This window comes from Mus caroli, unplaced genomic scaffold (genome assembly GCF_978045245.1).
Source record: "Mus caroli unplaced genomic scaffold, Mus_caroli_1 scaffold_11, whole genome shotgun sequence".
NCBI lineage: Eukaryota > Metazoa > Chordata > Mammalia > Rodentia > Muridae > Mus > Mus caroli.
In genome coordinates, this window is record NW_028227266.1 from 43,572,491 (window position 1) to 43,597,908 (window position 25,418).

At 50.2% G+C, this 25,418-nt stretch overlaps 1 protein-coding gene across 1 annotated transcript in view; it reads left to right on the top strand.

Annotated features, from left to right (window-relative positions):
- Window positions 1–25,418, top strand: part of Dscaml1 (DS cell adhesion molecule like 1) — a 323,179-nt gene that overhangs the window by 258,383 nt on the left and 39,378 nt on the right. Inside the window, exons 12-16 of the mRNA XM_021171656.3 lie at window positions 14,014–14,213; window positions 14,493–14,589; window positions 14,697–14,825; window positions 22,732–22,899; window positions 24,891–24,961. Of these exons, the coding sequence (XP_021027315.1) occupies window positions 14,014–14,213; window positions 14,493–14,589; window positions 14,697–14,825; window positions 22,732–22,899; window positions 24,891–24,961 (665 nt within the window). The remainder of the gene's footprint in view (window positions 1–14,013; window positions 14,214–14,492; window positions 14,590–14,696; window positions 14,826–22,731; window positions 22,900–24,890; window positions 24,962–25,418) is intronic.

Sequence of the window (25,418 nt, forward strand, 5' to 3'; positions counted from 1 at the left end):
TTAACAGATGGATAATGGGGACTTTGTTAGGAGAACTGAATCATATACTAATGGGGCCTATGAAGTCCCACAACTAACTCTCTGTAAACAGACCCTGGGATACTGGTGACATGGCTCAGCCAAGATGAAAGAGTTCAGAATGAGAGAATCCACAGTAGTATAACTCAGTCCAAGGCCAGACCAGGGAATCAGAACTCTGGTGTCCACAGGTAGGAGGAGTCTAGTGTCCCTGTTTTAAGAGGAGGAGTCAGTGTCTGAGCCCCTTTGGCCTTCTGGGTTCCCATCTGATTGGACAGCATGCACATGAGAGATGTCCTTATTAACTCACATACTGTTGTCCCCTGAGAGACCTCACAGGCCTCATGACTACTCTGTCGGGTCCCTGAGGATCCCATAACACAGTTCAACTGTCATCTAAAACCACCCAGCCTAGACAGGGCACCAAGGGTTTGGGGGAGCAGGAAATCAGTTGTCCAAGTCCTTGGACTCCCCAGAAGACAATCCTGAGTAGCCTCCACTCCTCTTTGACCCCCCCAAGTCTTGGTATGGCTAAGCTCATAAGTCCCTGAACCCAGACCAGCCCCTTCACATGTGGCACTCGGCAATCCTCTCTCCACATCCTCCCTGGGGAAACCAGCAATGGCTTCCTTTCTACAGAGCCTGAGATAGTGGATGGAGCTCATCGGGTCAGATCGCTGTGTCCACAGGTTAGACTGTCAGCCACCCCTTCCTGGCTTGCTTGCCTTCCTTCCTCTGGTTCTTGATTTCCTCACCCACAAAATTAGAATTCACCCAAACTAGAAAACCCAGTCCTTATCTGAGCTATGGCACCTCCAGCCTGGCTATCAGTGGCTCCAGCGGCCTTAGGAATCTTCCCAGAGGACCAGGCTGTTGCCTCCCAGGACTTGATTAAAAAGAAATATAATTAGCAGGAGAAAATAGCACATCCACAGGGCTACCTTTAATCTCCTTTTTAAATTAAAAGAAGGAAAGAAAGAAAGAAAGAAAGAAAGAAAGAAAGAAAGAAAGAAAGAAAGAAAGAAAGAAAGCACGCGGGGGGGGGGGGGGCGGGCGGCGGGCAGAATGACCAAAAAAAGAGAAGGCAATTCCAGTTCCACCTGACATGCAGGGGATGAGAAATCATCTTCAAAGAGAATTCTTCAGCAAGAGGCAGGTACAGAGCCAAGCTGCTCTTCAGGGTGGAAGGGATAAGCTGTGTTTTGATGTCACCATCACATGGCAAGCCCCCCCCCAAGAACTCCTGGCCCCCATCTTTATTAGACAGGTACTCTTCCTGCCCCTGCTCCCCTCCACCTCTCTGAAGGCTCCAGTGCCTGGGCCACAGACAAAGCTCATGGCCAATTAAACCCAGAAGGATTCTTTGTTTGCTCTGAGTTTTGGTTTGTTTGTTTAGCAAAATGTCAGGCCAATTAAAGTGAGCTCCAAGGGCCCTCAGCTTCCACACACCTGCATCACAGGAAGTCGGATGGAAGGAAGCAGACCCTAATAGATAGTTGGGCTGATGGAGGGAGCCAGCCTGACCCAAGGAAACCTTTGACCAGCTTAGCTGCTGTAGCTGACTGCTGGTCCCAAGGTCAGGGTGCAAAACCCTTGGAAGCACAGTCAGCTAGCTCTATGATCTGTATCCCATGTCAGTCCCCATTCAAATGAAAACAACTCTTATAGAAGAGGTGTGTCCATTGACCTGGTGGTGGGACGGCTGCCCTCCCACAAGGACAGGAGTCAATGAATCAAAAGAACAGCCACCCAAACCCCTGTCTAGACCATACGTCTGGGACAGTCATGGATGCCCCATGCCCTCCTCCAAGCTGCCAGATGCTTTTACTTTGTTTTATTTTATTCTTACTTTATGTGAATGGGTATTTTTCCTGCATGTACGTCTGTGCATCACTTGTGCGCCTAATGCCCATGTAAGCCAGAAGGGAATGCTAGATCCACTGGAACTGGGGTTACGGGGAATCATAAACTGCCATGTGGACATACTGGATATCGAACCTAGGTCCTCTGAGAGATCAGCTAGTGCTCTTAACCCCTGAGCCATCTTTCCAGTCCCTCCCCCCCCCCCCCCGCCACACACACACACAATACCTCATTTGTCATCTCTCCTCCCTTGCTTGGATCCTCAACCTGAATTAACTATTTACAGTTCACATAGACAATGCCGGGTCACAGAGTTTGGGATATCATACACATAATGCCCTCCCCCTTGGGACAGATGATAAACTGAGGCACAGAGCGATCTAGCAGAAGAGTAGCCCGGAGTTCTCCTGTGTATTCGCTCGTAGTGAGGCCTGAATCTTTACTACCTCTGAGCTACTTAGGGTCCAGAGCTCAGCCATCCTCCCTGTATATGAACTGTATCCCTGGCACCTAACACAGACCAGACCTCTGTCCACTCTAGCACCATGTCCTGCATGCAGGATTGGTCAAGCTGGCATTTTAGATGGTTCCCAGACTCTTCTCTTGGCCCTGTGAGCTCCTGAGAAGCTGAAAGGACAGGACAGATGCTCTACCAGATTTGCTAGTCGTCTGGAGAGAAGACAGAAAACTGAGTGTTGGGCAGGACTCAGGGCCATCTGAGCCACCACCCCCACTTACAAACACAACTGTGGGATTTGGGGGCTGTTGCTGGCTCTTTCTCTTCATAAGCTATGGCCACTGGTCAGCCTCAGCTACCCAGCCTCAGGGTGGCCTGTGCCAAGCCAGGAGAGAGTCTCCTGTGCAAGCAAGGATAGAGGACTCCCTGGATGTTGGCGAGAGAGGGAGAGAGTGATGATTTCCATGGCAATGATTAGCCAGTGGCCTCTCTGGCCTTATTGATTTCCAGACTTCATAGAGTAAGAAGCGACACCGCGTCTCGCGCTTCATCAAGCAGAAGTGAGGACAGGCTGAAACTTCCTTTCGCCCCTGGGCCTTCCTCACAGAAAACCAGGGAGTTTACAAAGCTCCCGGGAGTTTTGCAGCCACCAAAGACACAGGGAAGATAAATCAAGCATGCAGAGACCAGGAAGGGCCTGAACAGGAGACCTGCTCCTGATGCCTGTGCCCTGGCTACTGGGACATGGGGCTTACCTCACTCACTTTCTCTCACCCGCTAAGCTTGAATGAATGGGTTCTTGGTCCTGCCTTTCAGAATCCATAGCCCAAATGTTTCAGGGGGTGGGAGATAAAATACCTCTCCATGAGCAAAATGTAGGACAACTGACTGACCTCATGACACTAATAGGGTCATTGGAACAGGAGCAATTGGTCACAGCCCCAGCCCCAGCCCCAGCCCCAGCCCCAGCCCCAGCCCCAGCCCCAGCCCCAGCCCCAGCCCCAGCCCCAGCCCCAGCCCCAGCCCCAGCCCCAGCCCCTAGGGGACCTGGTGCTAGGAAAGCCTCCATCCCAACCACACCCTTCATCAGAATAAGAGCCCAGGTCCTTATAGATGGGAGGCTTTGCTGAGGAGGCTGGGCCTGCTCTCTCAATTTCCACTCCCTGTCTGTCTCTAGGTGCCTCACCTGGGCCACTCCTCAGAAGTGGGGACAGTTAACATATTATCACTCCCCTGCCCCTGATGTTCCCATGACCACAACACTGAGTTGCTTCCAAATGGATCCCAGTTCCAAGGTGCCACTCAGGGCAGCTCAGATGAGACTCATATCCAGGCATCCTGCACCCAGGATGGTAGGTAGAATGATGCAGGATGGTAGGCAGAGAGATGAGAAGCACCTCTAGCCTTTGCCCTGGGGAGAAAGCCCAGAGCTGCTCCCCAATAATGATGAAAGCTCCTCTGAGTGAGTGCACTGTTCATCAGGCAAGTCACGAGTATGTGCCCACTGAGCAGTCCGTCATCCAACATCAGGTCAAGGTCTGTCTGTGTATTTACCTGCTTCCTGTTGCTAACAATATAAAGACACAGGCTGGCTAAGCCTTAAGAAAAAGGAGTTTATTTGGGTTCATAAACCTTGTGGCCCAAGACAGAATGTGATATGTGAAAAACAGCTTATTAAATGTGCAAATGTGTACATGTGTGTGGTATCCCTTCATCCCCTTAAAACTCCACAAGAATCCAATCATTAGCCCTACCCTAATTATCTAGACTCAGGATCACCTCCTCAAGGGCACACCTATAAATGCCACAGTCAAAATCAAGTCCTCAAACCTCAGCAGTCTTCAAGAGGGAAAGGCGTGGCTAAGTCTCCATTGCAGCCTCCAGGAGTTACTGACTGATTAGAAAACTACACCAAGCCTCTAGGAGAGCTAGAGTGTGTAGCTCCTCTAGATGTGGACTACAGAGTGGCTTTGCCGTCAGTCAGGTCAAAGATGGAAGATCCTAGAGTGGATCAGCAGAACCAGTCAGGGCTTCCAGGAGGGGTGGTGCTGGAGTACAGCCCTGAGGAGCAAGCAAAAGGAGATAGGTGGCTTCAGGGAGAATGGCAGCCAGGCAAAGACACTGGGACAGAAGTCTGCATGGGGGACAGTGAGGAGAGCACCAGATGGTGGCAACTAGGAACTGGGGGTGGGAAGTCACCCTGATGTGTGGGCATGATCTCCTCTAGGGTGGGAACGGCGTAGGACCCTGAGCAGGGACTGGAGAGGAAGGAGGACTTCGAAGGAACAGTGCCAAGCATTTGAGAAAGTCAAGAGCTTGAGGCTGAAGAGAAGAGATGGCAGTGTTAGCCACAAAGATGACCAGGTCAGAGAGGTAGCATTGTTGCTATGACAAAGTAGAGGTGACTGGTTAGCCTGGGGCAGCACACTGGGTGACATGTCTATGTAGAGCTGGATGCTAATCTTCATGTTCCTATGGGACTCAACACACTGTGGAACCAGCTGGTTATCTTCCTGACCTAGAAGCCAAGACTTAAAGACTGAGTACAGAATCACTCCCCCTAAGTTTGCTGCTTCCAGAACTGCCTCAGTTTCCCCTGGCTGCTCTAACAAAGTACTACCAACTAAGTGCCTCAAAACACCAGACTGATTCTTTCACAGTCCATAGAGTGTGTGTGACAAAAGGTGGCACTAGCCCTGTTCTTGCTTCCCTGAGGCTCCCTGGGGAAGCATTCTGGCTTCTTTGGGGATGACAGCAAGTCACGGGTTCCTCGAGTTGCAGAAACATCATTCCAGTTTCTGCTCTGATTGCCACATGACTCCCCTGTCGGGTCATGTCATCTTCTCTGTGTATCTTCTTACTAGAACCAGCATGGCCACCTCACATTTCGGTTAGAAACCACATCTCCTGTGGCTAGTGGGTTTCAGGAACTTTCTCAGCACGCCACAGCCACCTTGTCCTGTCCGCAGTCTCTTAGCCAAAACTCTCTCTCAAGGTCCTTAAGCCTGTGTGATCCTGTGCTCACAACTCCACAGCAGAGCTCAGCAAGCTAGGCCTAGGGTCACACCTAGCCTGCACCTGCACAGCTAGCACCAGGCTGCACCCCTTCTTTCTTCCTCATTTACTGTCGGTGGCTTCTTCGGTGATGCAGTGACCAGCAAAGCCTAGAATACTATTCAGCCCTTTCCAGGAAACGCTTGCAACTCCAGCTCCGAGGTGTTCTCAGCGATGACCCAGAATACCTTCTCCTAGTAGCCAAAGGAAGATGTTCATGTCTCCTGTTTCTAAAAGGATTCTGTCAGCTACAAACCATCTTTAGCCATCACTGCCACACACACCCCCAAACCTCCTAGGGCTGTGGGGGAGGGGTTTAATGAGCTAATTCGCGGAGAGCATTAACCACGGTGCATGCACATAATCAGCATTCAATAAATGTTAGCTATTATTATTACTGCCTTTTTTTCCAGCACTCTCAGTAGGGAAAATGAGTCCCCATCCCCCACTCCACTCCTGATCCTGCATACCTTGGCCAGCAGCCAAGGGAGAAAGTGACTGCCCCATTTTAGGGCTGGACAGAGAAAGGTCTGGTGGGACTAAGGGTGTCATCTTCACCCTCCCTGCCTCAGAGACAGGCCTGAGGTTTGAGGCTGCAGGGTCCCACCCTTCTCAATGACCCAGAGTTCAGCAGCCTTTTTGTGTGCACACACTCTTCCTGGCTGAGTCCTACCTAATGCCTGCATCCTTGGAGTCTCGGGGGCCTGAATCTCCCCAGACTCCTCCCTGCCTGTTCACCAAGGCCAGGCTGGTGGCTGCCACACAATTTCAACCAATCTCACACTTCAGGTGGAGCTTGCCTAATCAGGGGCGACAGGAAGCTGGAGCGGGTGCAATCAAATTAACAACGCCATGGCCTAGCTCTTTAAAACTAGGGGGTGGGGGGAGGAGACAAAGCAGGCACCAACCAGAAGGTGTCCCCCCTCCCGAGCTGTCCCGGGGGACGCTTGCAGAGCTGGGCTGCCACTGAGGCTGAGTGGAGTGGCCGAGGGAAAACTGCCCCACCTCCCAGTGTGCCAACGATGCCCCTTTGTGGTGGCTTATCTCACACTGCCAAGCAGGTCCCGTTCTTGTCGGGGAGCTTGTTAACATGGAGGGAAACACGGGCTTTTCAGGGGAGGGAGAACACACTGGGTTTGAGGGGAAAGAGTCCCCCTCCAAAAAAAAAGAAAACCTCTCAGGCTTCGTGTAATCCTTTCAAAAACAAAAGGCTCTGAGAGCCTCTGAGAGAGGAAGAGGAAGAAGAGAACACGTTCTCCCCTGACAGGTCGGGCCTACAGAGCTCAGAGCTCTGCTCCTGGGCACCTGCTGTCTCTGAGAGCTGTCCACCAGAGGGCAAAGAAGAGGGTTTCCTGAAACCCATTTCATCTCCCAGAGACATTTTTTTTTCAACAGAAAGACCTGGGAGACTTCTGTTGCACAATCAGAAAGCCTTCCTTAAAAAACCGAGGCCCTCCCTTGGTGGTGGTAAATACTAACTTTGTTATCAGGCTTCTAATTTTGGTGGCTTTGAGGACTTTCTGCCTGAGGCAAGGGAAGGACCAAGAATCCGGCCCTATGATCTATACTGTGGACACGAAAAGACCACCACCTGGCTGAGGGTGTTCCCACTCAGACCCATTCAGTTACAGCCTCTAAGGGTGGCATCAGCACCATAAGTTTATTTTGCTTTGAGGGATTTGTTCTTGCTAAGACAGGGTCTCATGTAGCACACAGTGGCCTCAAACTCACTATATAGCGGGAGGTGACCCTTCATCTCTGATCTTCCTGCCTCCTGGGCCACTTTGCCCAGTTTATGTGGTGCTGGGGAGTAAAGCCAGGGCTTCGAACATGCTAAGCTCAATGGACAGAGCTACCTGCCCATGATGAGTTAGTTATTAAGCTTCATAATAGTTCTCTAGTATCGACAGGTATGAAAGCTTCCTGGACCACCCCTATATCACTCATCTGGGACAGCATCCTTGGTCCTCAATCTCCAAGCCTATACTCTTTCCCCAAGTCAGCCTTCAGCACAGCTCTAGTATATTAGTGCCAGGGACCTATTTTACCTGTCCCTAACCTCTATGCCGTTCTGTTCCTCTGTCCAATGTCACAGGGCCAGCAAGTTCCCAAATGCCTTGTGCCAGACTCTGACTGTCTATGTGACCATAGCCTATTTACTTCTCCAAACCTCAGTTTCCCCATCTGTGATGATCCAATATCTTTATTCACAATACCTGGTGCATAGTAAACCCTCAGTCAAATCGAGTTTTCTCTGTGACTGGCACCCAAGAGCCTCGTTGTCAGCCACTCAGACTCTGACAAGCGGTCTTTGTCATTGGTTTCTTCCTGTTCTTCCCGCAGGGCAGCACTTCTCCACTGGGGATTCATAGCTGAAGCTTCCTTCCCTAGCGGCTTTAGGACTGTCAGAAAAGGCAGCTGAGCTCTCATCACCATAGAGGAGACGGGGGAGCCAGATACAGAGGGAGCCTGCCTCATCATACCTACTCCTGCCTCAGCCCCAGCCCATAAGGACTGGCCTCTGCCCCCCACATACCCCATCCACCTCCTGTGTTCTGCCTTCTTCTGGAGTCCTCCCAGAAGTCATCCAGGGGTGCATTGGGGTGCAAGGAAGGAGACATCTGGACTAACACTAAAGGAAGGGGCATAGTGAACTATTAGAGACTTGATGTCCTTTCAGATCACCACCGTGTGACTTCAGACAGATCGCTTAAGCTCTCTGAGCTTCCACACTGGTGTGTGTGTGTGTGTGTGTGTGTGTGTGTGTGTGTGTGAGAGAGAGAGAGAGAGAGAGAGAGAGAGAGAGAGAGAGAGAGAGAGAGAGAGAGAATGATCATAATCTAGCTTCCTTTGAAGCAAGGAAGAGGTGCTCTTCAAAACATAATACAGGGTTCTGCAAATTTAAGGAATAGAATCGTCCCTGCTTAGGAAATGAGACCTGGGGAAGGGAGGAGGGAGCTGAAAGCTGGGAAACGATGTAGCAGCCAGGTTGGCGAAGGTTAGCCCATTGTGTAATGTCTTAGAACTCAAGAGCCTATATCCCAGTACTTGGAAGGCAGAAATAGGCAGATCTCTGTGAGTTTGAGATCAGCCTGGTCTATATAGTGAGTTCCAAGACAGCCAGAAAGACTACAAGAGAGACCCTGTTCAAAAAAAAATTTTTTTTTACCTCTAAAGCTGAGAGCAGTAGCAGAACATGTGGGTGCTGAGCTGAGCAGCCGTCTCATGGTGTTTTAAAAACCTATCGGCCTCTCACATCAAATTAAAATGTAAATAGCAGCTGATCCAGGCAGGACCTCAGGGGCAACAGGAGCCAGCCTGAGAGTAATTTCACAGACGGAACCGGTAACATCGGATTCTGACAACTGTCCTGTTTTTGAAATTGATTTCCTCTCTCCTGGGCTGGCAGCCCCAGAGGGCCCTGGATTTCAGGAAGGATAGCCGCTCTCCGCAATCAGCGCCCCTCTAGTCTAGGTCCCTCTCTGCTGTCTGCTGCACCTGCCTGGAAGGCCCCATGGGACCAGGACGGGGAGGAGACAGTTTAGGCTTTAGATCCACAGACCTAACTGGCAGTGGCTGAAGTTCCATGTCCCATATATGCTGCCAGGGAGTCACAGAGAACCACAGAACTTCCTTTTCATAGATATGTGCAGATTGGGGCCCACAAAGACTTCTGCCCAGGAGTCTTCCCATCAGACCAAGGAGACAGCATGTGGGAGAGCAAGTCCAGGTGGGAAGCCTTGCAGGAGAAGTGTCCTCGTGTGACACGGAGTCAGGGAAGGGCCTGGAATCTACCAGGATGCTGCTGTATCCTCTACCACCATTTGTCCCATGTTGGACACTCCAGTGTCACTTAATGGCACAGGGATGGAAAGCTTTAAGCAATGGACCTGCTGCTCACCACAACTCTCAGGGTCACCTCCCACCTAAAGGGAACAGCATGACAATCCAAGACTGTTATTAGCATATCAACCCAGGACTCTGTCCTCTGCCTAAGCATTCCCACTTCTGTCTAGGTCCCTAAAACTCTGGTGCTTCTTTCTATCCCCAGGGTCATATGCTGAGGCTGCACCAGCTAATGCACAGAGGCCACTCCTTAATGACAATCCAATCCCATTTCTGAATAACAGAGACTGCACACAAGGAGGGCAGGGAGGCAGATGGTTAGAGACAGCCAGCTCTGTCACAACAGCTCAGAGTGAATGGCCCCTGCTGCTCCTCAGGTTCCCATCTGAAAAATGGGGCTAATGAGACTCATTTCCTAGGGTTGGCATCAGGAGAGCTAAGCAAGGCGTGTGTGTGTGTGTGTGTGTGTGTGTGTGTGTGTGTGTGCATGTGTGTGTGTATAGGCAGTGTATACAGAGGTATCAACTCATGGCTCCCTCAATTATGCAATCACACTGGGGCCTTGGCATATGGAGGGGAGGGGAACTCCACTGGTTCACATGTGATGGCACCATGTGAGTGTAGAAGGATACAAAAAAGACTGCTTGTGGTTGCCTGTTGAGATATGTTTTGAAGTCCCTCCTCCCTCCCTCCCTACCTCCCTCTCTCCCTCCCTCCCTCCTCCCTCTCTCCCTCCCTCCCTCCTCCCTCCCTCTCTCCTCCCTCTCTCCCTCCCTCCCTTCTTCCCTCCCTCCCTCCCTCCCTTCTCCTCCTCTTCCTTCTTTCCACTTCCTCCTCCACATTCTCCACATTCTCCTCTTCCTTCATGGCCCTCAGTATACTACTCAAACTGTCTCAAACAATCCTCCTGCCTCAGCACCCCTATAACTGGGACTACAGATGTGTCCCATTGTACTCAGCTTTTCCCTTCTTTTCAGGGGTGCTTCTGCCTGCTAGCGGAGTGACCTTGGGGCAAATGGCTTCCCTAAAGAGCCTTAGTTTCTTCCCTTGTGGAGTATTACAGGCTGTAACCCTACCATTCACGTAACTCAGTATCAACATACAGCATCAATATAGAAATGTATGTGCTGCACTTTACGTCTCTCCTCTCTGTACATCTCTGGAATCTGCTGTCTGTTTTACGTTGATCGCGCCTCTCAATCAGCGCTGCCAGGTTTCAGGTGCTCGGCAGTGCGTGGGGCTGATGGGTACGGTGCAGTGGAGTGGGTCTTTATCTGGGCACTTTGACTCTGTGAAGCCATCTACCAGAAGCATTTTAAGCCAGAAGTTTGGTGCATGTGGGTCTAACTAATGCTTCCCTTAGAGCCAGAGTAGGGCAGGGGTGACTTGTGGGTAGGAACAGAGCCTGATAGGTCAGGTGCCATACAAGACCTGTATGCTTATTGTGGGGCAAAAAGCTGCTCAGTGGGACACAGAGACGCTAACTTTAATGTGTTGGAGGCCTACAAAGCTGGTAGTGACAAGACTAGAGCCCAGGCCTCCTAATCCCCAAATTCTTCAAGCCCTCTCTCCTCCTCACCTTCAATGGCTTCCCTGAGCTAGCAGTAAGAAAAGCTGTCAGGTGTGGTGCCTGGCACTTGTCACTGTAAAAACATCTAGTCAGCCAGAGGATGGGCAGCTGGCTCCAGATGCGGTTGCTCTGTAGGGCTGAGGAGCCAAAGGCCTCTGGAGACCCTACTGTCTCTGATTATCCACAGGTATGTCTCTGGGTAACACTGATTGGAAAGACAAGTGCCCTGGAGCGGATGCACAGGTTGTAGGCTACTCAAAGGTGCAGCACCCACAGGCTGAGACCTGGGGTCTGTGCTCCACTTGGCAAGCTGCAGGCCCTGGCATGAAGTTGTGTCTGGATAGAAGGTGTCTTGACATGGGGTGCTGGAGGCTGGCATGGAAGGCACAGCCTAAATGTGCAAGCTTCTCAGAGCTGGGAAGTTTTCCCAAGGGCTCGTCCTCTCTGTCCCCCTCCCCTTCCCGACTTTGACCTGTGCAAAGCTGAAGCTGCCCCCATCCTCCTTTTTGTAAACACACACACACACACACACACACACAGAGAGAGAGAGAGAGAGAGAGAGAGAGAGAGAGAAACAAGATCACCTTCCCCTCCCCCCACTACCTTAGGCCCTAGACCCACCCAGGGGTTCAGATGCAGGCCTTGCTCCTTCCCTGTGGGCATTGCAGAAGCAGCTGCATCCCCCCCACCCACCCTCGAGTTCCCACCCTCCCGTAAAACATGGAGGCATCTGCAGTGCAAGGCTCGGCTTGTCGATGTAAAATCTCACTCTATATTCCACCCAGGTTTATACGAGTGAATTATGCAAATCTTTGATGGAAAAATATTCCTGCGCACATCCTTGAGAGTGTAAAACCTTAGTCAATAATTCATACTTGGATGTCTCTGACTGCAGGCTTTTTCTTCATTATAACTTACACCTCGTTATTTGTCTTTCGCATTTTATTGTATATTCTGGTGTAATGCCGTGCATTATAAAGTTTATCTGCTTCATTATTTGATGAGCCGGGACTAGGGGAATGTGCTAAGACATTGGTATGGGGGCCTGGGCCTAGGGCTGCCCCCAACCCCATCCCACATCAGATCTACACATGGAGGCCCCAGAGGGAATATCTGGCTGTGAGGTGTGACCTCGGGGAGCCTGAGGGAGCAGGTGCTGTCCTACACCTGCTTGAACCTGTTCAAATCATCCCTTCACCCTCAGTTGGTACCTGAGATTGGACCTCTCCAGGTCCAGTCTTCCTTTCTCCAAAGGTTTCTTTGGTCCTAAAAGCCAGCTGTCCCTGGAGAGTTGGTTGGGAAGAGCAGTGTCTGGGCTAGCCATTAAAAGGGGAAGGGGGATAGGGCTAGAGAGTGACTCGGTTGGTAAAGTACAGCACAAGGAAGAGAACCTGAGTTTGATCCCCAAAACCCACTTAAAAAGCTGAGCGGGATGGCATCCCTGTAACCTCAGCGCTGGGGAAACAGATAGTAGGATCCCTCGGATTAGCTGGCCAGACCGGTTGGCCAAGTTGATAAGCTCTGAGTTCAATAACTGACATCAGTCTGTGGCCTCTTCCTGGGCTCTCAGACACACACACATACACCATACCATACCACACCACACCACACCACATCACACCACACCACACACCTATTCAAGCACAAGAAAATAAAACAAGTGTTCCAGAAGAACACTGGAGGGAGCGAAGGAGTAAGAGGAGCCGCTGGAAAGGAGCAAGCTTTATGCCAGTGGTCCAAGTTTTGAAACAAGAGAAGACAGGGTCTCTTTCACACACCATTGCACCAACCAGCCAATGATGGTCAACTGCGAGCTACTCTTCGATCTGCAGAACCCACTGTGAGCAGACTCCATATCCTAGATCTTAGAGAATGCTCCTGGCAAGTATAGACTATGCCTTCTCATACACTTCTAGAAATGCTCCTCAGATGCCTCCCCTGTTCCTGTTGGCCACAATTAGACCTATCTTTCCAGTCCCCCGATTTGGGAGGTCAGGAATGTATTACCCAAGGCCTGGCACAGTGCTTCATGATGGTGTAGGAGCCCAGCACACATTGCTCTGAATTGTAAAGAGGGCATGGACCAAGATTCAGAGATTCTACCCATCCTCCCTCCCTGTGTCTGATCAAGACATGCAAGTCCGTAGGAAGCCTAGTTGTTGGTAAAGCTAATTGCCAAGCAAGTGGAAGGGGCCTCTGAAGGACCATCCAGGGCCTTGGCTCTGCCTCGGTGAAACCACAGGGTCAGCAGGTAGGGCAGGGTGGGTGGACCCTCCTCTTGCTGCTAGAAGGCCTTTCATAATGTCCCTACTAGGCAGCCTGTGGAACAAATCCGAGCTAAACACACCTCAGCCCCTCTGACAAGCAGAGATCCTGGCCTTAGAACATGATCCTGAACCTGGGGTCCACAGAGGCCCCAGACATCTACAGAGATGATTCCATGGGGACAGATGTTTAAGTGTGGAGAAATCACATCTTTTTGATGATAGCTAAATTAATCATTAAATATCTAACTGATATTTAATGATTGCCAGTGAACATAAGCCACAAACCACAGCAGTAAGTGTGTGTGTGTGTGTGTGTGTGTGTGTGTGTGTGTGTGTGTGTGTGAGAGAGAGAGAGAGAGAGAGAGAGAGAGAGAGAGACTGTCACCCATAGAAATGCACAGATACTTTCATGTCATGTCATATTTACTGTAGACCTCTCAAAATAGCATTTGTGCTCATCACTGCGACAAAAGCATGGTAATATAAGATAGTAATTATAAGGCCTGCCACCAGATCTCATCACATAAAGAATAAGAGCAGAACATGCCCGTGTGTGATAAACAATATCCAAAGTTTGCTTGTTAGTGTTTTTAATATTTGCATAACCATATTTCAATATAACTGGTTTTCTTTGTAACTATGTCGTGCATGTTAAAAAAAAAATCTGGCGTCGCTAGAAGGATCCTGGAAATGTAAGGGGAAGAGAAAGAAAGTACCAGGCATGGATACCAAGGGGCACCAGGGACAGGCAAACATGGTGCCCCTTCCTGGGAGGAAGCCCTCGGAAGCTGGGCAGCAAAGGGCAGAGCTTAGAGGTGGGACATCCAGCGTAGCCAAGGGCAGAGCAGGGTGAGGGACAGAATTTCTACCACAGAAGCACCTCCTGACTTCCGGGCTGGTCTTGGGATATTCACAGCCTTATGCCTTCTCTTCCCCAGTCCCAGCAATGATCACATCTCACCCCAACACCACGATCGCCATCAAGGGCCATGCCAAGGAGCTGAACTGCACTGCGCGTGGCGAGCGGCCCATCATAATCCGCTGGGAGAAGGGGGACACGGTCATTGATCCCGATCGCGTCATGCGCTATGCCATTGCTACCAAGGACAATGGCGATGAGGTGGTCTCTACGCTTAAGGTGAGTTCCCAGTCCCAAGCTTAGGGGCACCTTCCATCTCTACCATTCCCATACCCAACCTGTCTCCTTTCTGACAACCATCATTATGTGGGTTCCCAGTCTCCTCCGTGACCCTCTCTCCCTGCTTGAGTTCTCTGCATGCACATCTCAGAGAAAAGACTTAGATAGGACCCTTCAGAATCTCCCTCCCAATCCCCCTAGAATGTCCCCCTCGAATGTACCCCTCTAAAATACTCTCCCTGTTTCCTCCCTTTCCTGTTCCTGCTGGTCACGTCTTAGCTCAAGCCAGCTGACCGTGGGGACTCTGTGTTCTTCAGCTGCCATGCTATCAACTCATATGGAGAGGACCGAGGTTTGATCCAGCTTACTGTGCAAGGTACGTTCACCTGCCCACCTGCCCTTTCACCTTCCCTAGGGCCCAGAGGCCCACAGCTAAGCTATCTGCTGCTATCTCACCTTTGGTCCTCTTCTGTCACTGCCCAGAACCCCCTGACCCCCCAGAGCTGGAGATCCGGGAGGTGAAGGCCCGGAGCATGAACCTGCGCTGGACTCAGAGATTTGATGGAAACAGCATCATCACCGGCTTTGATATTGAATACAAGAACAAATCAGGTAGGTGCTGGGACAGATGGTAAGGGTTTGCCTACTGTGGCCTCTTGTGGCACACAGCCTGCCTATGCCTCTCCGAAGGAGCAGCACCCACCTAACACAGAATCGCCAGCACCCTCACATGTATACTCATTGTCCCTCAGGGAGCAATGGCTAGCTTAGGAAGCTAGGATATGGATTGAGATACACTGATGTCAGGAAAGGATCAGTCCCCTGGAGCACAATTCTCACCCATGGTCTGATTTATCGGTGCCAAGTACAGGCCTGTGGGCTGCTCTGTGGGGATGCATGGGTTTGCAGGGTCACCTGGATGGTGTTGGTTTGGGATGGTGAGTGCACTGGAGATAGGTAAGATGGGGTCACTGAGTGCCTACTCCCAGAGCCCTTCCTCTACAGCCCCAGAGGCTCTATGCTGCTGCCAAATCACCGTGAGCCACTGTGATATGCTCCGGCCTAGCTACAGACAGGCACTCAGGGATCACATTGAATGCAAAGAAGAGATGCAGCTGCCAAGGTTCATCAGGAAAGGCCCTGCCTGGTCCCTTATGGATGTTTCACTAAGCTAGATCTAGAGGACTAACCGATAGAACACACTACCTGTAGAGAAAACAGAAGCTCAGAGCCAGGCAAGGCGCAGCCCAGGCTACACAGACCCCGCTGTCCCCATCCATGGGCATCACACTATGGCTGCAGGTGTGCATTGTAGCAAGGATGGGAACCTCCAAGCTGAGCTTCTGCTCTGTGGAACCAAGGATGGATGCATGCTTAAAAACTGCCATCCAGTGGCAGAGCAAAAAAGGTACTTGAATCCCTGCAGATGGTAACAGCAGAGGCAGAGGTGCAAGAAGGCTGAGTGTGTCTGACTCATACACAGGCCTCTCAAGAAGTGGAGCACGAGCTTCCCAGAGGCACACGTCACTCCTGTGGGGTGATGCCCAGTCGGTGGGTAGGGGCTACCTGGGACATCTTGGCTCCCTACTCCTATGTTCTTTGTAGCTGCTGTCCTGCTTTTCTCCCTGACTGTACTTCTGCCTATTCCCTAACTCGCCCCTTCTGCAGACAAACCTCTGTAATGTATGGAAACCCTTCCTAGGGCACTGTTCAACTCAGATGATGAGCAACACTCACTGAGAGCATCGCCCATCTGGGAGGAGACATAGAAGAGAGGCAACCAGGGAAAATGTTATTCTTAAATATGTCCATAACACATCATCCTACCCCATCCTCCTCTGGCTTGTACTGAGTAAAGTACCGTGAGGAGTAGTCTGGACAGGGGTGGGAAGGCTGGACAGGGGTGGGAAGGCTGGACAGGGGTGGGAAGGCTGGACAGGGGTGGGAAGGCTGGACAGGGGCGGGAAGGCTGGACAGGGGTGGGAAGGCTGGACAGGGGTGGGAAGGCTGGACAGGGGCGGGAAGGCTGGACAGGGGTGGGAAGGCTGGACAGGGCAGGAAGGCTGGACAGGGGTGGGAAGGCTGGACAGGGGCGGGAAGGCTGGACAGGGGCGGGAAGGCTGGACAGGGGTGGGAAGGCTGGACAGGGCAGGAAGGCTGGACAGGGGTGGGAAGGCTGGACAGGGGCGGGAAGGCTGGACAGGGGTGGGAAGGCTGGACAGGGGTGGGAAGGCTGGACAGGGGCGGGAAGGCTGGACAGGGGTGGGAAGGCTGGACAGGGCAGGAAGGCTGGACAGGGGTGGGAAGGCTGGACAGGGAAGGAAGGCTGGACAGGGGTGGGAAGGCTGGACAGGGGCGGGAAGGCTGGACAGGACAGGAAGGTTGGACAGGGACAGGAAGGCTGGACAGAGGCAGTAAGGCTGGACAGAGGCAGTAAGGCTGGAAGCCCCACAGCCTTCCCACAAGCTTTGCACACTTAGAGATCCAGAGGCCTGCTCCAGAAGAGCCCACCCAACCAAACACCTGGCATATCCTGGCACACTGGTGCAAGGACTCCAGGAGAACTTCAGCTCGCTGTCACAGAGACAGACAAAGAATAGGAGCATGGCACAGTTTCCCAGTCTATAAAATGGGTGCAGAATGAAGAATGTCTAATGGAGGAGGGTTGTGGAGAATTCTAGAAGCAGCTGGCATTAGGCTAAAGGGAGCCCTGGGTAAATATAACCCTCCCTCCCCCAGTAGCTCAAATACCTCATGTGGCAGTTTAGAGCCCTATGGGACTTACAGGCTGAAATTTATGTCTGTCAGTCTGCCACATGGACCACGTGCCAATCTTCCCACTGCCCCAAGAATCATGCAAAAGTCATGGAGTAGAAAAAGAGAATGAATTAGGAAGCAGAATGTTGCCCTTGGAGAGAGAACATAAATGGCACACGCACACACACACACACACACACACACACACACACTTTCAGAACCATTACACAGCACTAACCAATCAAATGCAATTCACTGTTAACTGTATTACATGAGGATGGAGGACTGTATCCAAGGGAACAGAAGAATGACTCAAAAGAGGAAGGAAGTGGGCTTGTTTGTGCGTGTGTGTGTGTGTGTGTGTGTGCGTGCGTGTGCGTGTGTGTGTGCGTGTGTGTGTGTGTGTGTGTGTGTTACCTAAGCTCACCTCTTTGTACCTATGGATTTAGGGAGATGATAGTCATTCCTTAAACTGCAGACTTGGAGTGACTAAATATCAGAATTGTGCGGCCTTTAGCAAGTATTTTTAAACATCTTTGAGCATCTCTCTCCATTTTTCTTAGAAGATAGGGTGATTTTTGAGTCAAGATCTTGCCCTAAAGCCAGGCTGGCCTAGAATTCTCTGTATAGCTCAGGCTGTCCCCACACTTGCTATCCTCTTACCTCAGCCTCCCAAACACTAAGATTATGGGTGTGCAGCACCAGAAACAGAATTCTTGCTTTTGTGTGTGTGTTTGTTTATTTGTGGTATCTGTTTGTTTGTTTTGTGGTATTGGGGACTGAGCAAGCCAGGGCCTCTTGAATGCTAGGCAAACTCACAAGCCTTAGCCCTAACACTTTGCAAAGCAGAAATGGGAATCTTCATTCTCAGGTAAGTTGTGAGGATGAATGGGACATGACGACACTGAAACCTTCCACGGCTCTCTTTTCATGTCTCTGTTCCCCCTCCCTTCTGCCTCTTGCCCCAGACCACACCCAAGCTGGATTTCCACCATTGCCCTTGCACCTTGGCCAGGTTTTCTGCCACGTAGCTCATCATGCTAATTTTCCAAGGGAAATTACCAAGCCTGCCCTTTCTGAGCCTCCATGTTCATGCTGTCTTTTCCCGGCCCCAGGCAGTAGAGTAATAATACATGAATCTGAATGATAAATAGCACCATCCACACAAATCTATCAGATGGTGCTGCACGCACTGAAAAATGCAGATGCCACATTTGCCTCTGCTCACTAAGCACAGACAGGGATGAGCTTGTCTGAGGATAGCCTTCAAAGCCCAGAACACTGTCTCGGAGGCCAGCCATCTTGGAGACTGTGCTGGCCCATGGAGAAAGCCAACATGGTTTAGTGTGTAGTTTTGGGGTACGGCTGGTAACTGAGATGTTGCCAGTTGCTGCTGTGACCCCAAGAATCTCTGTGCCACTGAGAGAGTGCTATGCAGTAGGTGTGCTTCAGAAGTGGGGTGCAAGGGGGGAATCAGGCACAGAGACTGGATTTGTGCTCCCCTTGAGGCAGTTCTTCTCACCCTGAACCCTCTGCAGTGAAGTAGCTCCTAAAATGGCCAAAGCCCAAGCTTCTTTCAACAAGCAGCCTTCTGAGCAATAGTCACAGCCATCTCCCAAGCCACTTCCTTACTCTTTAAGAAGAATATTCTGCATCATAAACCCTTTGATGAAGAAAGGATGAGAGAGTCCTTAATGAAATATGTTAATCTGGGCAAGGCAGGCACATATGAAAGGGAATATTAAAGAGACAATATTCACCAAATCTAGTGCAGTGCTCCCAGAGAGAGAACAGAAGGAAACAGGCCCCTGAGTTCAACTATTCAGCATCAGAGAGATGGCCATGATCAAGCCTGAAACTCAGGAGAGTCCTCTAAACACGACTTGTATGCATTAGTCATGAAGGGTCCCCAGGAGAGAGATGCATTTAAAAATGATTTGGGAGTGAGGTGCTGGTGCTGGTAGTGGTGTTACACACCTTTAATCTCAGCACTCAGGAGGCAGAGGCAGGCAGATCTCTGTGAGTCTGGGGAATCTTCAGAGCCAGCAAGCTCCAGGACAGCCAAGGCTACAAAAAGAAACTGTCTTAAAACACTAAAAACAAACGGGGTGAGGGTGGGGTGGGAACATAAGGTCACATCTACCTACAAACAAGTGACAAGTGAAAGGGAGGGGCTGCTATCTGGGACAGCCCATCCCCTTCACTCCTGTGACTGGCAAACGTGGAAGGCAGATGAAGAAAAGACAAAACACAGAGGGGCTCCAAATTCAAAGTAAAAATGCAAGAGGGGGCTCTGATCTAAAAGCCAGTGACAGGTTTTAAGAAGTCAGTACTTGAAACGTGGGAGTAAGGACCAAAGCCTTAGTCGTGACTCCTGACTTCCAAGGGCTAGGCACCTTCTTGGGCAACGTTCCTGGAACAGAGAGCTCCAAAACACGATATTGTACAATGACTATGATGAGGGCTCTACCGGAGACTGGGGAGACAGACATGAGCCAGGCTGCAGGGGCTTGGGCCTGACGTAAAACTTCCTCTTTACCCAGTAGCAAGAAGAGATTGAAGAGTTTTATGGGAGGAGATGACAGGATCCGATTTGTGCTTTGAAAGAAGCCTAAGTATAGTACATGGCCTTGAGAGGGTCTCAGCCATATATGCGGGAGGAATGGCAGCTGTGGGGTCCAGATCTGCTGGGGGGGCGGGGAGGGGTAGCAGAAGCACAATTAGCTGGAGAGAAGGCTGGGAGAGACGACAATGATGATTTGGGCCAGGTTAGGGATATCAGTGGAGAGAGCCCTTATATAGCCAAGAGCACATGGGGCATAAAAGCTATCAGACTCCATAGTAAAGGAGACAGGGGGAAGTCCAGAAGCCTATGTATGAGGGGTGTATGGTGTTTGAGGAGGGCATAGGTTGGAACCTGGAAGCAAGTGTCCATTGGGGGTAGGCTCAGGGGGTTGCAGCTGCAGAAAGCCAGCAGAACAGACCCAGGAGAGAAGCAGAATTCAAGAGCTTTCTCAGAAAGCCTAGAGAGGAGCGAACAGTTCAGAGAAAATGGGGGAAGGAGAGAATGATATATGCAGAGCCCACTGACAGGCCAAGTGGGTGATGAGACTTGCTGATGCAGAGGCCCCTGTGCAGTGGAGATACAACACTGACATCAGAGGAAGGCCCGGCGAGTCAATGATGCATATTTAAGTCCTCCACCAATGCCCCTGGCACCACACAGGTGCCTGGTGGATGTCACTACATCTTTGTGGCCCCTGTTTTCAGACACATCCCACGCGGCTCTTCCCTTTGCCTGCGCTCATCAAAAATGAATGCACTGACTTCTGATCGCTCTCCCGCTCCCATAAACACAGGCAAACTCAATGTGATTTGTGAGCTGGCACCAGCAACCAGGACCCCACATACAGAGCCATGAGCACCTGCCTCCACATGGCTAGTCTGTTCCATCCCCAATCAAAAGGGTGTCCGTGGCAGGTAGGAGCCTGCTATTTGCAATTCTGACTTCACCTGTCAGCCCCAGAGTGACTCTCTGGGTGGCTGGGGTGTTGTTAAAGACAAGAAGAGAATAATGTGTTTCTGAGACGCCACAGCCTGCCATGTTGCTAGTTTGGCTCCAGCAACCAATGAATTAAATGCAAAACTACAGGCTGGAATTGGGCTGATGCCCTTCACAGATGCTAAGCCTGTGCAGCTGAGAGCTGTGTTTTTAAAGGAATCAAGACCTTATTTAACCAGAAATGAAATAATAGGATTCTGATGTGTTCAGGCTGCATACATACATGTATGTGTGCATGTATGTATGTGTGCATGCATGCATGTATTTATGTACTTTGGACTGTCAGGCTGGCACAGTGAGTAAACTCACATGGTAGAGAAAACTGGCTCCTGCAAGTTGTCCTCTAACCTCCACATGCACATGATCCCCTGTATTGTGTGCACACATGTATGTGCTCATACACACACACATGCAGAGATTCACACATTTATTATATTAAATGTAACAGAAAGTTTTAAGTATCTTTTTTTTTTTTTTTTTTGGTTTTTTGAGACAGGGTTTCTCTGTGTAGCCTTGGCTGTTCTGGAACTCACTCCTGTAGACCAAGCTGGCCTCGAACTCAGAAGTCTGCCTGCCTCTGCCTCCTGAGTGCTGGGATTAAAAGTGTGTGCCACCATGCCCGGCCTTAAGTATCTTCTTAAGGGCTGAGAGATAGCTCACTCAGTAGCAAACACAAGGACCAGAGTTCAATCCCCAGACACCACATTAAAATGTCAAGCACAGTGGCACACACTTGCAGCCCGGCGTTAGGGGAGGCAGCAACAGGAGGATCCCTGGGGCTTGCAAGAGAAGCAGTCTAACCTGATAGCGAGTTCTAGGTTCAGTGAGAGCCCCTGCCTCAAAAAAAAAAAAAAAAAAAAACAAAAAAAAAAAAACTATGGTAGAAGGTAACTGAGGAACACTGAGACTGTTCCCCAGCCTCCACACCCATGCTAACACACTTGGACGCACATATACATACATACATGCTAACACACATAGGTGAACATAGGCATACATACACACCTTCATTAAAACTATCCCCCCTAAACTCTGCCTACAATTGTAGCCTCCCTTCCTGCCTTCAGAATTAAACTATAGAAATGTGGCTCAATCTTTTCCACTGAGACTTTTTCAGAACACTCTATGCCACAGTGGATTCCCAAGCACAGACTGTTAGTATAAGCAGGGCTATTTGAACATGCCCAGAGAACACTTGTAAGCCCCACTCTCAGCTTGCTTCCTTGGTCTTTGCCATTTTCCCCCAAAGTGCTAAAGGGGGTTGCCTGATCAAGCGCTCTGGGTTGGGAAGGTCCTGGCTCAGCCATCATTGTAACTTCAGCCTTTCTTTATCTTGTTCTAGAGTCCCCTGGTGGGGACAGCAAGCATGGGTGAATGGCTGCATTCCTCTGGAGAGGCATAATGTTTACAGCCACAGGATCCCTGAGATGCATTTATCTGGCATTTTCCATGTTCTACAATTTTGCTAAACATTAGCCCTGGAATGGACTGCCAGTCTCTTTGCATGAACTGAACTGTGAACACATTAATCCTTTTGTTGGCCCCTCATTCTGAAGATTCTGATAGCTTACATTTTTTAGCTGCGACAGGGAAGAGGATGGGGTCAGTCTATGCACTCTGGCACTTGATCTGTCCCCTCCAGCCTCACACAGAACTCTCAGATCCTGTCACAGGTACACAAGGAAGGGAGATACAGAAGCAGAGAGCAGGAGGAAGGGGGAGGAGTCCTCACTTGCCCTTTCCCATGGAGACCCTGGGTAAATGTATATCTCACAATCAGAATGGTAAGTCTCATATGTACCAAAAGATGCAGTAAGAAAGGCACTGTCCATCAGACCAAGGGAGAATGAGCAGATGATGACTGTAGTGGACATTAGAAAGCACCTTGTCTAACTTTGTCTTCAGTTTAGCTCACAGGCTGGCCAGGACAAAGGAAAATCTGGCTTCTCCCAAGCTGGAGCTTTTTCAAATGGACCCTTTAGAGTCCCTGTGAAGTTATTAAAGATTCTCTCTCTCTCTCTCTCTCTCTCTCTCTCTCTCTCTCTCTCTCTCTCTCTCTCTCTCTCTCTCTCTCTGCTATTGGTATAAGCTGGACCCCTCTGGCATCCAAACTGTAATTAGGTTGACACTTGAGGCTGGGGTAGGAACAGGTCCCAGAGTTTGCAAGGCTGTGTTTTGAAATGGTTGTCTCCATTACAGATTCCTGGGATTTTAAGCAGTCCACACGCAACATCTCCCCAACTATCAACCAGGCGAACATCGTGGACTTACACCCTGCATCGGTGTACAGCATCCGCATGTACTCCTTCAACAAAATTGGGCGCAGCGAGCCGAGCAAGGAGCTTACCATCAGTACGGAAGAGGCTGGTGAGCACATATCTTGCACACCGACCCCTCTGCCCATGGTCTTAGGACTCCTGGACACCAGTCTCCACCAGCCCTGTCTATTCACAGTTGGCCTGTAGTTTGGAGAGAAATTAGAGAGAACCAGAAAAGTATTTTATGAGTCATAGAGAGGCCACAATTTTCTGAGGGGTTGTTTTTGTTTTACTTTTTCTCCCGGCTCTTGGTTTGAGGGGAGCTGTCCGTGGTTCTGCCTTTCTTTCCTGGGCTCCCGCCTATGTGGAAAAGAAAGATGCAGAGCATATTTCTGCAAGACAAGGAGTCTGAGTCATGCGTGTGTGTGTGTGTGTGTGTGTCTGTTTGTGTCTGTCTGTGTCTGTGTGTCTGTGTGTGTCTGTGTTTCTATGTGTGTGTCTGTGTGTGTGTGTCTGCGTCTGTGTGTCTGCGTCTGTGTGTGTCTTTGTGTGTCTGTGTGTGTCTGTGTCTGTGTGTGTGTCTATGTCTGTGTGTCTGTGTGTGTCTGTGTCTGTGTCTATGTCTGTGTGTGTGTCTTTGTGTCTATGTGTGTCTGTCTGTGTGTGTCTGTGTGTCTGTCTGTGTGTGTCTATGTGTGTGTCTGTGTGTGTCTGTCTGTGTCTGTGTGTCTGTGTGTGTCTGTGTTTCTATGTGTGTGTCTGTGTGTGGCTGTGTGTGTCTGTGTTTCTATGTGTGTGTCTGTGTGTGTCTGTGTGTGTCTGTGTGTCTGTGTGTGTCTGTGTTTCTATATGTGTGTCTGTCTGTGTCTGTGTGTGTCTGTGTTTCTATGTGTGTGTCTGTGTGTGTGTCTGCGTCTGTGTGTGTCTGTGTGTGTGTCTGTGTGTGTCTGTGTGTGTCTGTGTGTGTGTGTCTGTGTGTGTCTATGTCTTTGTGTCTGTGTCTGTATGTGTGTGTCTGTGTGTGTCTGTGTGTGTGTGTCTGTGTGTGTCTATGTCTTTGTGTCTGTCTGTATGTGTGTGTGTGTCTGTGTGTGTGTGTGTCTCTGTGTGTGTCTATGTCTTTGTGTCTGTGTCTGTATGTGTGTGTCTGTGTGTCTGTGTGTGTCTGTGTGTCTGTGTGTGTGTGTCTATGTCTGTGTGTCTGTGTGTGTGTGTCTATGTCTGTGTGTCTGTGTGTGTGTGTCTTTGTCTATGTGTCTATGTGTATGTGTGTGTCTGTGTGTCTGTCTGTGTGTGTCTGTCTGTGTGTGTGTGTGTCTGTGTCTATGTGTCTATGTGTATGTGTGTGTCTGTGTGTCTGTCTGTGTGTGTCTGTCTGTGTGTGTGTGTGTCTGTGTCTATGTGTCTATGTGTATGTGTGTGTCTGTGTGTCTGTCTGTGTGTGTCTGTCTGTGTGTGTGTGTGTCTGTCTGTCTGTCTGTCTGTCTGTGTCAGTGTGGGGCATGTGAATAGGGAGAGGGTCAGAAGGAAACAAGCAGGTGCACACACCCTTGTATACGGGTGTGTGTCGGGGCCAGAGGACAGCCTTAAGTAGGTTCCTTAGGTACTATCCACCCTTTTTTGAGATCGTCTCTCACTGGCCAAAAATCCACCAAGAAGACTAAGCTGCCTGTCCAGCAAGCCCCAGGGATCTATCTGCTTCCACCTGCCTGGTGTTGGGCCTGGCAGTGTTACCACCACACAGGTCCTGGGAATGGAACTCGTGCTCTTGGTGTTACAAACCAAATACTTTACTGACTGAGCTGTCCACTTAGCTCCAGATTTTTAATAATAAAAAAAAAAAAACTTTAAAGATTTCTCTTGCTGTCCTTTCTTATGTGTGTCATTGTAAAGCAAAATGATACAGAAACATTCCTAAGTCATAAGAGCACAATGTTACAAATGATCATAAAGTTAAACTACCAGGTCCCACTCTGATAAACAGCTACCAACTCTGTCATCTGTGTGTGGACCCCCTCCTCAGCAGTTCTTCAGGTGGACATGAGGACGCAGGGTTGTCTCCCAACACGTGACTCAGTGTTGCTTCTTCTGTTTCCCCAGCTCCCGATGGGCCTCCCATGGATGTCACCTTGCAACCAGTGACTTCACAAAGCATCCAGGTGACCTGGAAGGTAAGCGAGAAGCCATCTTGCCTGCCCCTGTTCCATCCACCTGTGAATCCGGCAGGCTCACTAGTCTCTTTTCATATGGTACCCATGCCTGTTTTCTCACTAGGCACAGGTATGGTCAAAGGCTGGGAGGAGAGGAAGGTAAAGGGAAGGTCCTTTCTCAAACATTGCTCCCTTGCATCCTGGCCATCTGGTGAGGGATGAGATGAAGAATGTGCAGTGCTAGTGTGGTTCTGCCCACTTACTGGCTCATCCTTAAACCCAATGCTACCACATTAGAGGGTAGGAACTTGGTTTGATTTTGTGCCCTAAAGCATCAGGGTAAAATCAGAGAGGAGAGGAGTGTGTGTGTGTGTGTTTGTGTGTGTGTGTGTGTTTGTGTTTGTGTGTGTGTGTGTGTGTGTGTGTGTGTGTGTGTGTGTGTGTGTGCAAATGCATGCACATTCATGTGTCCCACAGC